General features: G+C 38.0%; 1 protein-coding gene across 2 annotated transcripts in view; it reads left to right on the top strand.

The window, feature by feature from the left end:
* Positions 1–14,915, top strand: part of SMAP1 (small ArfGAP 1) — a 75,825-nt gene that overhangs the window by 55,015 nt on the left and 5,895 nt on the right. For both annotated transcript variants that reach the window (XM_088137663.1, XM_088137666.1), the window contains 2 exons: positions 12,415–12,548; positions 14,250–14,415. In XM_088137663.1, coding sequence (XP_087993789.1) covers positions 12,415–12,548; positions 14,250–14,415 — 300 coding nt within the window. The remainder of the gene's footprint in view (positions 1–12,414; positions 12,549–14,249; positions 14,416–14,915) is intronic.

Consider the following 14,915-nt stretch of genomic DNA (forward strand, 5'->3'; position numbering starts at 1 on the left):
AAATCCTCAAGAGACTGATAGTATTGGTCATTAGAATAATTCCCGCTTTAGGACAGTATTATTATCCACCTAACTGAAGGCCACAGAATAGTGGGCTTGCTTTTGGGTTCTCCAAAACTCCTCATCTAGTAAAATGGATACAGAACAAAAGGGAGTTGAGGTGGTGGATGTTGTTTAAGTAATAGTGTCAAGTGTTACTTACAGATTTAGCTACAATGTGGGAATTGTCTAAAGACATTAAAGTTAGGCTACTGTTGATTTAATTATGCAAAACGGTTTATTAACTCATTTTTCTGAAAGGTAACAACTTTGCCGACTCAGGTCGTGTTAAAACATTTCATTGAAAGAGGGTACCATTCTATTACTATTATTGTTGTGGTGGTTGTGTTGTTATGGCTGCCCACTCCGGAAGACTCTGGGCAGCAGACTTTGCCCTAGTTGCTGTTCCAGTTCATTCCCTCTTATTCTGTATGTTTTTATAAAAAAGGAGGCTTTTAGGTACTGTATATTTAAAGATACTCAAGAAATTACTGGATTATTTTAGCACTATGGCACTAGCGCAAAGAATTACACTTAGTGCCTCTAGAGCTCTACAAATATTATTTAATGTGTGACTTGAATATATGTTCCCGTAAAGTACTAATTGTTTAAAGTGACTTGCAATGTGATTTTCCCTTCCTGTATTCCCTGTTTATATCTGAAAAGCAATCCAACATCTGCAATAGAATTGGGGAAGCACATAGAAAAGGGGAATCCATTCTATCAGTTAATTCCCTCTTCTGTATATATGAACACAGGAAGAAACAGACCGGTATTTTGACACTTATCCTCTTAAAATGTGCACTGTGTGCTTTTTTGATCTTCACCAGTATATTTCAGATCGAAGGGCAGTACTACCAGTTCACATGGATTATGGTAGTACAGTGGTACGTTGGGTTACGAACGCCTCTGCTAACGAACTTTTCGGGTTGCGACCAGCTCCGGCTGCAAAAATTTACCTCAGGTTACGAACCGGATCCACGGCCATTTTTCCGCCTGTGCCACGTGGTCCGCGGCCGTTTTTCCGCCCTGCCGCGTGGTCCGTGGCCGTTTTTCCGCCCCTGACCTGTGGTCCGCGGACACCAGAACGGATTAACGGTAATTACATTGAACCTTATGGGAAAATTTGCTTCGGGGTGCGACCAATTCAGGGTGCGACCAGAGTCACGGAACAAATTAAATTCGTAACCCAAGGTACCACTGTACTTATAAAATATTATAAGCTTTGCCGATAGCTATATAATGTTATTTTTCCGAACTGATAAACCTTTTTATACTACTGCAGATAATAACTTTTAGCTTTACTGATTGGTATATAAAAATTTATCATACTAGAGATTTAAAGTCAAAATAACTGACATCACTTTTTAAATTTGGAAATATAGACAGTCCCCTAGATATGAACGTTCAAGTTGCGAACTTTCACCAATATGAACAAGATGGACCCAGAAGTTGGGCTGGAAGTCGGGAGAAGGCTCGCCGCAAACTAACCCTTTTTCACTGTCTCCTGACTTCTGGTCATTACTTCTTGCATGGTCAGTTGTGCTTGGTGTGTGGTGACTGCAAACTGCAGGCTGCAAATGTCTGCAATTAAGCGCAAGAGTGCTAATGGAGGGGGGGGGTAGCATGAAGAAGCAGCAATCCTTTATGATGCTCATGAAGATAGAGATATTGAAGAAGATAGAGGGCAAATGTGGCACGTTCCTACAGCATGAATCATTCCACAATTAGAATAATCATTAAGAACAAAGACAAGATCACGGAACATGACAAAAGTTCAGTGCCTATGCAATCCACGATAATAAACAAGAGGAGAGGAAAAGTGATGGAAGAGATGGAGGCACTGCTTGGCATGTGGATTGAATATCAGCATCAACGGTGTGTGCAACTTAACCTAATTCTGGTCCAGGAGAAGGCTAAGAGCTTATTCCATGACTTACAGCAGAAGGCTGGTGAAGGTGCTGCTGAAGAGGCATTTGTTGCAAGCCATGGGTGATTCCACCGCTTAAAGGTTCATGTGAACCTTCATAATGTGAAAGTCAGTCGCGAGGTGGCAAGTGCAGACGAAGCTGTAGCCAAGGAATTTCCGAAACCCTCAAGGAGATCTTCGAGGAAGATGGTTATTTGCCAGAGCAGATATTCAATGTGAATGAAATGGGGCTTCATTGGAAGAAAATGCTGGACAGAATGTATATCAGTAAGGAGGAGAAGACTGTGCCAGGCTTCAAAGCTGCGAAGGATAGGCTAACTGTGCTGCTAGGTGGCAGCGCTTCTGGTGACCTGAGCCTAAAACCACTGCTACTCTACCAGTCTGACAACCTGCAAGCTCTCAAGAAAATCTCAAAGAGCTCACTTCCTGTTGTGTGGAAGGCTAACGAGAAAACTTCACCCTTCTCATCTTTGAAGACTGGTTTTTCCATCATTTCGTCCCAAAAGTGGAGAGGTACTGCCATGTGGAAAAACATTGACTTAAAGATTCTACTCATATTGGATAATGCCCTGGGTCATCCACCTTACCTGGACAATTTACATCCAAACATGAAGGTTGTATATCTGCCTCCCAAACTACCTCTCTCCCGCAGCTGATGGACCAGGGAGTGATAGCAACTTTCAAAAAATAGTATCTTCAGTGCACATTTAGATAGGCAGTCCAGGCAACCGAAGTAGACTCCCTGATGACCTTGTGCCAATTTTGGAAGTCCTATGATAGCTACAAGGCCATCAAGAACATTGATGCAGCCTGGTGTGAGGTTACCCCTGTGAACATGAATGGGGTGTGGAAACATCTGTGCCCTCAGTTCATTCATGACTGTCCCGGACGTGAGGCGGCACAAAGGGAGTCGCAGGCTTTTATCAGCAAGTTGGTTGCCCTCAGCAAGGAGCTTCTGCTCAACCTGGAGGAGGGGGACTTTCATGAGCTGCTAGCTGCACAGATGGAGGACCTCTCCAATGAAGACCTCATGGAGTTGCAGGAACAGTGAAAACAAGAGGAAGAGACTGAACCACCGAAGCAATTCCAGCCCAAGCTGATGGCAGAGGGGTTCAGCTTAATTGGGAAAGTGCTATCGGTGCAGGACTCTAATGTGGAGCGCCTCACCAAGGTGTCTGCAGCTGTCCATGATGCAATCCAGTGCTACAGCATCATTTATGAGGAGAGGAAGACCACCACCCAAAGTTCACTGGACCGCTTCTTCAGGAAGGTGGAAAAAAGTGCTGTTTCAACTACAGAGGACCAGCCTAAGCCATCTCTGCAAGCACCTACGCCATCTCCACAAGCACCTACGTCAATGCTGCCACTTACAGTCGTGTGAAAAAGAAAGTACACCCTCTTTGAGTTCTGTGATTTTACATATCAGGACATAATAAAAATCATCTGGTCCTTAGCAGTTGTCAAAAATAGGTAATACAACCTCAGATGAACAACAACACATAACATATTACACCATGTCATCATTTATTTTACAAAAAGAAAGCCAAAATGGAGAAGCCATGTGTGAAAAAGTAAGTACACCTTATGATTCAATAGCTTGTAGAACCACTTTTAGCAGCAATATCTTGAAGTAATCATTTTCTGTATGAATTTATCAGTCTCTCACATCATTGTGGAGGAATTTTGGCCCACTCTTCTTTACAACATTGCTTCAGTTCATTGAGGTTTGCGGGCATTTGTTTATGCACAAGTCTCTTGAGGTCCCACCACAGCATTTCAATTGGGTTGAAGTCTGGAGTTTGATTGGGGCAATGCAACACCTTGTTTCATTTCTTTTTCAGCCATTCTGTTGTAGATTTGCTGGTGTGCTTGGGATCATTGTCCTGTTGCATGAGCCAATGCTGGCCAAGCTTTAGCTCTCAGACAGATGGCCTCACATTTGACTCTAGAATACTTTGGTATACAGAGGAGTTCATGGTCGACTCAATGACTGCAAGTTGCCCAGGTCCTATGGCTGCAAAACAAGTCCAAATCATCATCCCTCCACCACCGTGCTTGACAGTTAGTATGAGATGTTTGTGCTGATATGCTGTGTTTGGTTTTCGCCAAATGTGGCACTGTGCATTATGCCAAACATCTCCACTTTGGTCTCATCTGTCCAAAGGACGGTGTTCCAGAAGTCTTGTGATTTGTTCAGATGCAACTTTGCAAACCTAAGTTGTGCTGCCATGTTCTTTTTAGAGAGAAGAGGCTTTCTCCTGGCAACTCTTCCAAACAAACCATACTTGTTCTGTCTTTTTCTAATTGTACTGTCGTGAACATTAACATTTAACATGCTAACTGAGGCCTGTACAGTCAGATGTAACTCTTGGATTTTTTGCAATTTCTCTGAGCATTGCACGGTCTGACCTTGGGGTGAATTTGCTGAGATGCCCACTCCTGGGAAGATTGGTAACTGTCTTGAATGTTTTCCACTTGTGAATAATCTTCCTCACTGTAGAATGATGGACTTTAAATAGTTTGGAAATGGCCTTATAACCCTTCCCAGATTGATGGGCAGCAACAATTGCTTCTCTAAGATCATTGCTGACATCTTTACTCTTTGGCATTGTGTTAACACACACCTCAATGCTCAAGACCAGCAAACTCCTAAAACTTCGGCTTTTATAGAGGTAGTCACACTTGTTGATGATCAATTGATCAAGAGCATTTGATTAGCAGCACCTGGCTGCTACTTAGCCTCTTCATACCGATGAAAACAGTAACGGTGTACTTACTTTTCCACACATGGCTTCTCCATTTTGGCTTTCTTTTTGTAAAATAAATGATGACATGGTATAATATGTCATGTGTTGTTGAGGTTGTATTTACCTACTTTTGAGAACTGCTAAGGACCAGATTATTTTTATTATGTCCTGATACGTAAAACCATAGAACTCAGAGAGGGGGTACTTTCTTTTTCACACAACTGTATGTAAGGTACAAACTGCACATGTTTTTTATGCTTGTTGGACTTGGGAACAAAATGGACTTACAAACGGCCTCTCAGAATGTAACCCATTCGTAAGTAGGGGATTGTCTGTAGACATTTTCCTTTAAAATAATACTTTTATAAAACTATACTCCTCATTTTGTTGAATGTCTTGCAACACTATGTAATGTTGCAGCATTACCTTTTCCATCAAGTTAAAAGGTTGAATTTGCAAAAAGGAGCAAAACTCATTTTCTGTTTGATGCACCATTTACCAGTTAGATGTTCCATCAGAAAACAGATGAAAATGCATAGTTGCACACTGTAAAGTAACCCTCACAGCATATTAGCACTAAAAAATGGATAATCTCAACCTTTCTGTGGGAGTATCAGTGGTCATGCTCTTTCATTTTAGATTTATTTTAAAGTGACAGAAATTAAGGAAGAGAGTTACCAAAAACAAGAAGAAATTGTAAATTTCCACCTCATAAACAATATTTTGCCTAGAGTTTTCTGCATAACCAATGTTCCCTTTGAGATTTTTTAATGCTATTAAAATCCTCCTTTGTGATTCTGTAGATCCAACATTGATGATAGAATAGTAAATTTTCCCCTTTTGGTTTGTTGCAGAGATAAATGATAGTAAAATAGGAAAGGGATTGTGTTTTTCTTCTCATTCCTAGGAATGTGGTATCATTAACACACATAAGGTATCTTCAGTATATTTTCCTGCCACCAACAACTATAGATTGGAGGCGGGGACTGGAAAGCATACCAACACGACAATATTGTATGGTATGTAAATCTTGTTCAGTAAATTATGGTTCAGTATTACAGTACTATAAAAAATCAGGTTTGTTTTCTTTTCACTCAGTTCTCTCCTAAAGCATGCTTCCATTTTTTCTTAAAAACAGCTTTTTGCTGTTTCAGTAAAACTTTGATGTTACAGACCATTTAGGGGGAGGGGTGTCCATTAAGTTGGAATACCTGTTAAGTCCAAATTTATGCATTGACTTAATTTACATCATTTGCACAATCATCCAAATGATGTAAACTAAAGTAAAAACTGTCAACTACAGAAAAATATAAATTGATGTAAATGGCAGGAATGGACTGCCAACTGCTTCAGAAACAGTAGTCTTTGTTCTTTGAGAGTAACATCCGAATGAAATGTCCTTGGCATCTAAAGTCCCCTGAATAGAGGTCCTGAGGATCAAGGTGTTACTGTGTGACAGAATTAGACAAATATGGCTAATCTTCACCACAGTTTATTGGAGCAAGCTGTTACGAATCTGCAAGTTCTGTTTTGTTATCAGTAACGATTACATAACACTGAAGACATTACCAAATTGGGTAATGAAACATCTGCAAGGAAACAACCAAGCTCAGAGAACCCCAAGGACTCTACATTTTTGTCTATATACCTTAAGATTTATACATTTGCCATTACTATATGTTAGATAAACCTAGAGATGTGTTTCTCAACCTTGGCAACTTTAAGATGTTTGGACAACATGCTGGCTGGGGAATACTGGGAGTTGAAGTTCACACATCTTAAAGTTATCAAGATTGAGAATCACTGACCTAGAGTATTTTTCCCTTGAGTGGAAAAGTAGGGGATTGAGTTGAGTTGAGTTGATTCTCCTTTGTAAATGGGCTCCCAGCCAGGGCCATAGATTTGAATTACTGTATTTTTAAAATGTGCATGTCATCTTTCAATAATAATTTAAAATATTTCTGGGAAGCATACAAAAACAAATTAGAGAACCAGATTATAAAATCAGAATGTAAAGTAATCTCAGACTAGGAAAAATAAAAGGTCTTTGGTGTTGGAATGATATTGGAGTAGACATTAGGATAACTAGAAGGTTTCTCAGAGCATCTGTTAAGTGCTGTGAGTGATACACACATTGGCTAGTCTCCTCAGTGGAGCAGCTGTGTTTTTAACTAACAAATTTCCAAGCAGTCATGGGAGTAGTGATCTGTACAGTATCTCATATCTCTTTGAGGACTGCAGCTATAGAATAAATTTTGGAAAGGATGTATTGCGCTATTTTTCCTTGAACTGACATTGAAAGTTTGCAAAAGGAAGTCATGTCTGATATTTTGTGTTTAATGAACCAGTTTAATCAGTTTAAATTACTGATTCGGTTGTTTCTGCATATCTGTTATTGCAGTTCTACCTATATTGAAAATTGTTTAGGTTTTGTTTGTTCCTAAATCTCTTGATATAAATTTTGTTTACTGTATACATTTTTAACAGCTGGTTTTATTTTAATGAATTAAAATATAAAATGTAACTGGATCATAATGGCCAGTAAATGAGTTTTATACATTCCTGTAGCCTATCTGCTGAGAGAAAAAGGAAAAGATAACTCATTCATACTTAAAAAGAATCACCACTACCTGGGAGGTGATTCTTGAAATGTATTATAAAAAATGCAAGTGTGAAAAGATAGTTATAATTCATACAACTGGAAAACTGTAAATCTGTTCCTTTCATATATATCCCATTTGATGTTACAGGGAGATCTCAATTTTAAGGTATATATATTTTAGTACATTTTTACAGGAACCACAATTCCTGTACTGCAGTATAGAATCCCTGGCATATGGATGCATATGAGCAAATGCCCCTGTATTTCTAGGAAAGTGCTGTTTGTTTGCCATTCAAAACTTGTTATTATAACATATCTCATAAATGCTTTATTTGGGTATTTATTTGTAAAATTCTTGAATTAAATAAACCCTTTTTCTCTGAAACTGTGTGTTTAATAGTAACAGCTGGAAAGAGGAAACTCTTCATTTGAGCATTAATAGTTCAGGCTCTAGAGTTCAAAATAGATGTCAGTCTTCATATCCAACCCATTGATTCTTCCAAGCCCTAAGTTGAATTCCTTCTCCTTAACCCTATTTATTCCAATAACTGACTAGGTTTCTTTTACATGGCGAGATCTTTCTATTTATATGCCACCCTTTTTTGAGCACATGGAGAAAAAAAGTTGTGTGGCTGTAGAGGGAGTGACCTGGAATGTATTTATCTTCATATGAAGAAGCATATCTATGAATGGAATGTGCTTGAGATCAGTCTATTAATGTCAAAGTGTCAGGTAGACTCAGCAAGTACTGCAGAAGCTAGTTTGCCCTTTGATTCCCCCCCCCCTCCCAAATTCTCCATCTGAAATCAGCAGTGTTATTGGAGGGACAAATGATTTATATGCCTAGGAGTTTCTGTTGACAGATTTTATTTCCATACTAGCAATCTAACTATGGTGAAACTACAGTGAAAGGATGTCCGTTACTCCTGAATGTCCATTTTATATACACATATGCCACACTGGGAATTTAAGTCATTTGTGTAATGTTAAAATTCTATAAATTGCCATGGATATTGTAAGGTAAGGTAAATTAAGATAAAATTAATGTAAGTGTAATGCCCCATCCAGGTCACCTTGGATGCAACAGACCTTTCTGTTATTTTGGGGAATGTCTTAACAGAACTTGGGTGCATTGCATCCCATGATAAGCACAGGCCCATTAAATTGAGACTTCACTGTTCTGTAGTTCTGTAGATATCAGATATGTACTGATATCTCAATTTTGATTATTGTAATGAGCTGTATTTGTGATTTTATGGAAGCTGCAGGTGGTACAGAATATGACAGATTGCTGAGTGGAATGCTTGTCATACATATATTGAAGCAATTGTAATGGCATGTAAGTCCTTAAACAACTTGGGAACCAGAATGCTTGACACAGTGCCTTCCCTATAATAGACTTGGATGATCACTAAGTTCATTCACAAAGGCCCTCCTGAGTGTGGTACAACCAACAGAGTATAATCTTGCAGCTAGTTGCAAATTACTCTCCTGGTTTCCCACTGAAATCCACAAGATGTCTACTGTTCTATTCTTCAGGTCTTGCTGTGTGATTATTAATTACTAATGAGGTAGTTCACAATTTTGGCCTAGGGATTCTGTGAAAAAAAATACTGAAACATTAAGGGCACTGTGAACCAAGAAAATTTGGGAACCTCTCTTTTAAGTGCCTATCTCCATCCTGGCTTTTCTTGGGTGAATATCATGAATGAATTATTTAGTTTGTATTTTCTTCTTCCTTTTCTTCTCCCTTTTATACATCTGTAGTGGTTTAATGTATTGGTTTCATCTGTGTTTATGTGTACACTTGTGTATGTGTAATATGTACACATGTATGTGTAAACTTTTGTGATGACTGCACAGGAAATTGTATAAAAAATATTCCTGGGCTCCAAATGCACTTAGCAGATCCAACAGAAATTAACTGGGCCAAATGGACTGTTTTCATCTTTCCATTAATTCTGTTTACTCTCACTGTCCAAAAATTCTGAAGCTTTGGAAACTATCCCACAAGAAAACCCTATATGCATCAGATGTTGCCATGCTTCTCCAATTGCTGCATGGATTTGAATCCACTGCACATACATACTAAGCTTTTGAGCTGATCTAAAATATATTTTAATGTAGATACTGCATGGATACAGAAGACCTATGCTGTCTTTTGCTGTTTGGATAATAACAATCTTTGATTCAATAATTTGAGAAAATAAGCTCAGATTCTTCTATAAAACTGAAAAGTAACTGGGGAAAAAACACAGTTGTTTTTTTCAAGCAAAATAGAATAATTAGATCAGCTATGTTTATAAACTTGCTTTTTGAGACAACTTTCCTCTGGAGATTTCAAGCATTACAGTGCTTAGAAATAAGATAAGCTTATCTTATTTCTAAGCGCTGTAAAGTAGATAAATATTCATCTGCTATAGCAGTTTTTACTAGAAAGTTACTAAAGAATCTGAATCCCAGAAGCCCACTTTAATATGATACATCCCAAGAATAAGAATGCCTTTAGGAGCTCCAGGAGAAAACTACTTTTATTACCTTGAAATTCTGTTTTCAGAATCTCCTGGAGGGTATTCTGTCTGCCTCTTCTGCATTAACTTCTTAAAGACTTTTGCTCTAATATAGAGAGGGATCGAGAGAAAGAGGTTTGGTAGGTCCTCTTGGAGTTGTCCTACATTCACTTTAAAGTTTCTTTTATTTATGAATTGTTCTGGACTAACATTAAATGCTAGAGTGTGTATATTTGGTGTTGGCTTACATCTAGAATATAGGTATAGAGGATATTTTTGTTTTTCTAGTCTAGTGTAGATATCTGGATGGTCCCTCATCCTAAAGTATTTTTTCCAAGAATTTTACCTTCATACTCAGTTCAGGAAGAAGTACACCACAAGGAGAAGAAGGCTCAGAAAACAGAAACTCATATTTTTAGTGGACATGTGTGATATGTTATAAATAAATGCATAAATTACAGAGCTACACTCCTTTGGAACTAAAAGCAAGCTTCACAGCAACATTTGTGATATTAGTTTACAGTTCCGTAAATCTATAAAGTGAAGATGAATATATTAAAAGTAGTTTAATAGTGTGCTGCAGATTTCATGCTGAGAGAAGAGAGAAACAATAAATGGATATCTAGAGGGATTTAATTTCATGTTTATCAAATTGAAACTTGATGCTGTTTTTAACTTTGGACTTGTAGGAGAATGGATCATAAGGCTATCATAGAGATTTCATTCACAACTTCTAGAAAAAAATAAATGAAAAATTGCATTATTTTTAGTCAGCTACCACTTGTTTTCAAACTAGTGGTCTATGTTCCTTTTTGAATATCTAGGTAGACAGGAATAACATTTCCTATGGCTTTGAAGTAGGTTAAGGCACCTGTTTTGGCCACTGCGCCTATTATGATTACAACTTGTGATCCTGTAAACCAAAAGGTTGCTTATTTTTCTTCAGCGATGGTGAACCTATGACACATGTGTCAAAGGTGACATGCCACGTTTGGGGTGACACACCAGTATTCACCAACACTTGACAACAACTATTCTCCCTGTTTGAGTTACTAAAGAAACAGAGTTTGTTTTACTCATATTTCATTTTTGTAATTATTTGACATTTCTTTATATAATACATAACACCACACATGATTGGACTGTATTTTTTTTAAATAAATGAATATGTAAAAAATTGTTTTTCTTTTGTTTGGGGGTGGGTGTGACATGCCAGAAGAGTCAAGTTAGGCATTTTCCAAATTTTTGACATGCTGAGCCCAAAAGGTTTGCCATCGCTAACCTAGCATTTGTTTTGAGTCTGTGTACCTTTAACTTGAAGCTCACAGTACCTAAGAAAGACTTTGCCTCAAGCAGGCTATTATGGCTACTGTAAAGTACAGATGGAAAATATTTAGCAACCTCAGCCTAATTTAACAAGCTCTGAATTAAGTGCTACCTTCTGTCCTATTTATTATTTTCTGAGGAACTATGGAGAGATTGCAGTGCACTGGGTTTTAAAATAATAATTATAAAGTTTTGATGAAGAATATAACGATTCTTTAACTATAAGTACAGACATTTAGAAATTGCACATTGGAAGATAGTTCCTTATTGCCCCTCAGTTCAAAATGGGGGACAATGATAAGTCTCAAATTTAAGATGATATGTAGTTCCAAAATTTATCACAATTATAGGGTGTTAGCATAATTAATTAAATGGAAGAATTTATCATTCAACTTTTAATTATTTTTTAAATAAAAATAGTGTAGCTTGTCTGTTGAAGATTGTGGGAAGGAGAGTTGAACAAATTATTAAAAGAAACTGGGGGGGGGGTATCTGGTAAAACATACAATATTATTTCATTATAACAGTGAGCAAGCTAAGGTTCTTCACTGTATAATAGAGGTTCTCAAACAGCAATGCTATGCTAGATTTATTTAGATAGCCCATAAGATAGGTTGGAGAATATTTCTATTTGTCTTATAAAATGAATACTGAACCTGATCTGTGACTAAAGCTGAGAAACATCATGCATACTTTCACACAAGTTTACACAAAAAAACCAAACACAACCACAGCATGAGAAAGGCAAAAGGCACTTATTAAAATAGGTGTTACAGATTTTAGATTTGTAGAAGACAAAAAGTTTGCTGAAAGTTTCAGAAATGTTTAAGAAGCCTGTGTGAAAATTTGAGAAACGCTGTTCTAGAGAATATATCTCTTGCAATGTAACAAGTTAAACTGCTATACTTATAATAGAAAAAGAAGGCTTCTGAATAGCTTACGCTACCTGTAAGTAGGCTTTCTATTATGAAAACTACTTGACGCAGCAGTGAGTCTGGGTGAAGTGTACAATTCTGTTAAACAAAATTTAGATGCTTTGTTTAAATATGTTGACATTTTGCTAGTTTCATTGTCATGTTGTAAATTTTAATGATAAGATGTTGGCTTAATATTGGTAGAGCCTTAATGCAATTTATGAAATACTTGGAGATTTCTGCCATCATACAGTGCCTTTCAGCAATATTAGTGTACCTGACGTGCTGTGTACATATTTCACAATTATCAGTCTGGTTTAATATTTTTCATTCTAAAACATTTAAGATGGTCCTGCTGATTCCTCTGTTACAAATGGAAGTATTGTCACTCCTGCCACAGTTCTGAATGATGATGATTTGGATATATTTGGCCCAATGATCTCTAATCCTTTGCCAGCCACATCTATACCAACTCCCCAGGTAAGCTGCAAAAAGTATGAATTTTACATGGCAGTTCACCTTGGAATTTGTTGATTGAGAGATTGAAATATTTACTCTTGAAATGAAGAGCATGCCCAGTAATAGAAGAAGAAATTACTTTATATCAGTGTTTGGCACTCCATCAAGGTTACATGGGGGGCTACGCATACAATATAGCAAACATGGTTATAATAGCATATTGCTGTGTCATTACTGTACAGGTAGTCCTCAAGTTTATTAAATATAATAAATAAATAAATTCAATTGGCATGTTTCAACTGGTCAACGATAGTAATTGGGACCAGAATTTCTGTTGCTAAGAGATGCGGTCGTAAAGTACAACATCATGTGACCGTATCACTAAGCAACAGCAATCTGGCAGTCCCTGATGCCATCGTTAACTGAATACTATTGTTCATTAGGCGAGGACCCATCCTGATCCAAGCCATTCATGGCTTGGTCCTTCATAGCCCTGAGCCTTGGTAAGGTAAGGGAATGACACCTCTGCCTCCTCTTCAATTCCCCCACCCATCCCCCCACCCATCTGTGTTCTTTTGGCTGACTGCACAGTGGCATTCTTTGGGGCAGTGGCGGCACTGGGGCTGAAGTAGAGGTCCGGGGTCACCAGCAGTCTCAGTGCTCTGCAGGCACTGCTGCGCCCAGCTGACCTTCACCATCTTCTTCCCACTGCTGACGAGGCATGCCCAGCCCTATGCGAGGCAGCTGCTGGCCGGGCCAGGCCTTCTTCCTGAGGCTGCTTATGCTGTTTTCCAAATCGCACATGCTGTTCTTGTGATGCTTCAGAAGGCTTCTGAGGCCTTCTGAAACCTTGCAGGAAGGCTGCACCCACCATTCTCCAAATTGTGTGTACCGTTCTCACGACGCTTCAGAAAGTGACCGCGGGAGCGCTGCAATGGCCATAACTTCAGGGACTGGGCATAAGTACCATTCATTCAGTGCTGCCATAACTCTGAACAGTCATAAGGACTACCTGAATGTTAAGATCTGTAATATCTGGGGCAATTTACAATACATACTTCCCTCCCCAGCAGCACTGGAAGAAAATTTAATAGCTCATTGAAAAGAGTTTAGGAATTTTTGCCCTTGATACTTCTTTCAATCTAGGCTGTCCAAAATTAATGGTTACCAGTGAAATGCATTATATACAGTACTGTGCAAAAGTTTTAGGCAGGTGTGAAAAAATGCTGTAAAGTAAGATTGGCATTGTAAAGCATATTCCAAAAAGAATTCTAGCAGTGACATGGAAGTAAGGAAGGGACTTTTTTTAAAAAGTCACAAAATATTGATGAAGATATGTGAAGGCCTCTTATGCTTTATCAAACATGAAGTATAAAATGACATAAAGATGTCCACGTGATCTTAATCCAGTCAATTTCCAGATATAAACACATATACAGAAAAGATGGCTTTTATATCTTTATTGCAAATAATACACTTGCTGCATAAAATGTGGAACCAGTTTTTTTTATATTCTTATTGTAGCTTTGTGACATGCAAAGAACATATGACTTATACATGTAAGCATTGACACTGGTATTATTTATGTAGTGTAAATAAATGTGACGCTAATAATTGGGAATTCTGTTACTTGTCTCTAAAATTGCTGTTTATTTGGTTTGAAACAACATACTTCTATCTTCACTGTTTTTTTTTCATCAGTCTTTGACTTTTATTTCTCAGAATGCTTCCACCAACCCAGCAGCTGCCACATTATCTGCTGCATCTGGAGATCTTGATCTGTTTACTGAACAAACAAAATTGGAAGAGTCAGCAAAGAAACAGCTCTCCAAAGATTCCATCTTGTCACTGTATGGCACAGGCACCCTTCCCCAGCAGAACGCCCCAGGTGATTAGTTGTCTGAGCTACTTCCAGTGTGCACTGATTAAAAGATTACTAAGAGCCCACAGCTGGGTCTTCTCTCCAGAAAGAGAGAGACTCTTTTAGAATTAAATTTGGATTTACATTTTAAAAGTTATTATGAAACACACATCTAAAACAAATGCCCAGTCTTGAATATTTTTATTTACAAAAAGCTACTGTATTATGTATTACTGAGCATTAAGTGATCAGTAACCTGGTGAGAAGAGATGTTTCATTCTCCTTGGCTTTATTCCTTTTTCCTCAGTGCTGCCTTCCTTTCATATAGCGCTTAATTCAGAGTCATGCTTAATGAAAATTACAGCCTCCAATTTGGGAAGACTTTTCCATCGAATAGATACTGGTTAAAATTCCTCACTACCGTATTAGGAGGACGTTGCATGTTGCTATTATTGCATTGCTATTGCCATTGTATTACTATTACTATAGTAATGTCTACTGGTATGTTTTCTGCCATTATACTTGCA

The sequence above is a fragment of the Python bivittatus genome, unplaced genomic scaffold (assembly GCF_059951505.1).
Source record: "Python bivittatus isolate LINGU-HERP-01145 unplaced genomic scaffold, Pbiv_v1 ctg000020_np1212, whole genome shotgun sequence".
In the NCBI taxonomy this organism is placed as follows: Eukaryota; Metazoa; Chordata; class Lepidosauria; order Squamata; family Pythonidae; genus Python; species Python bivittatus.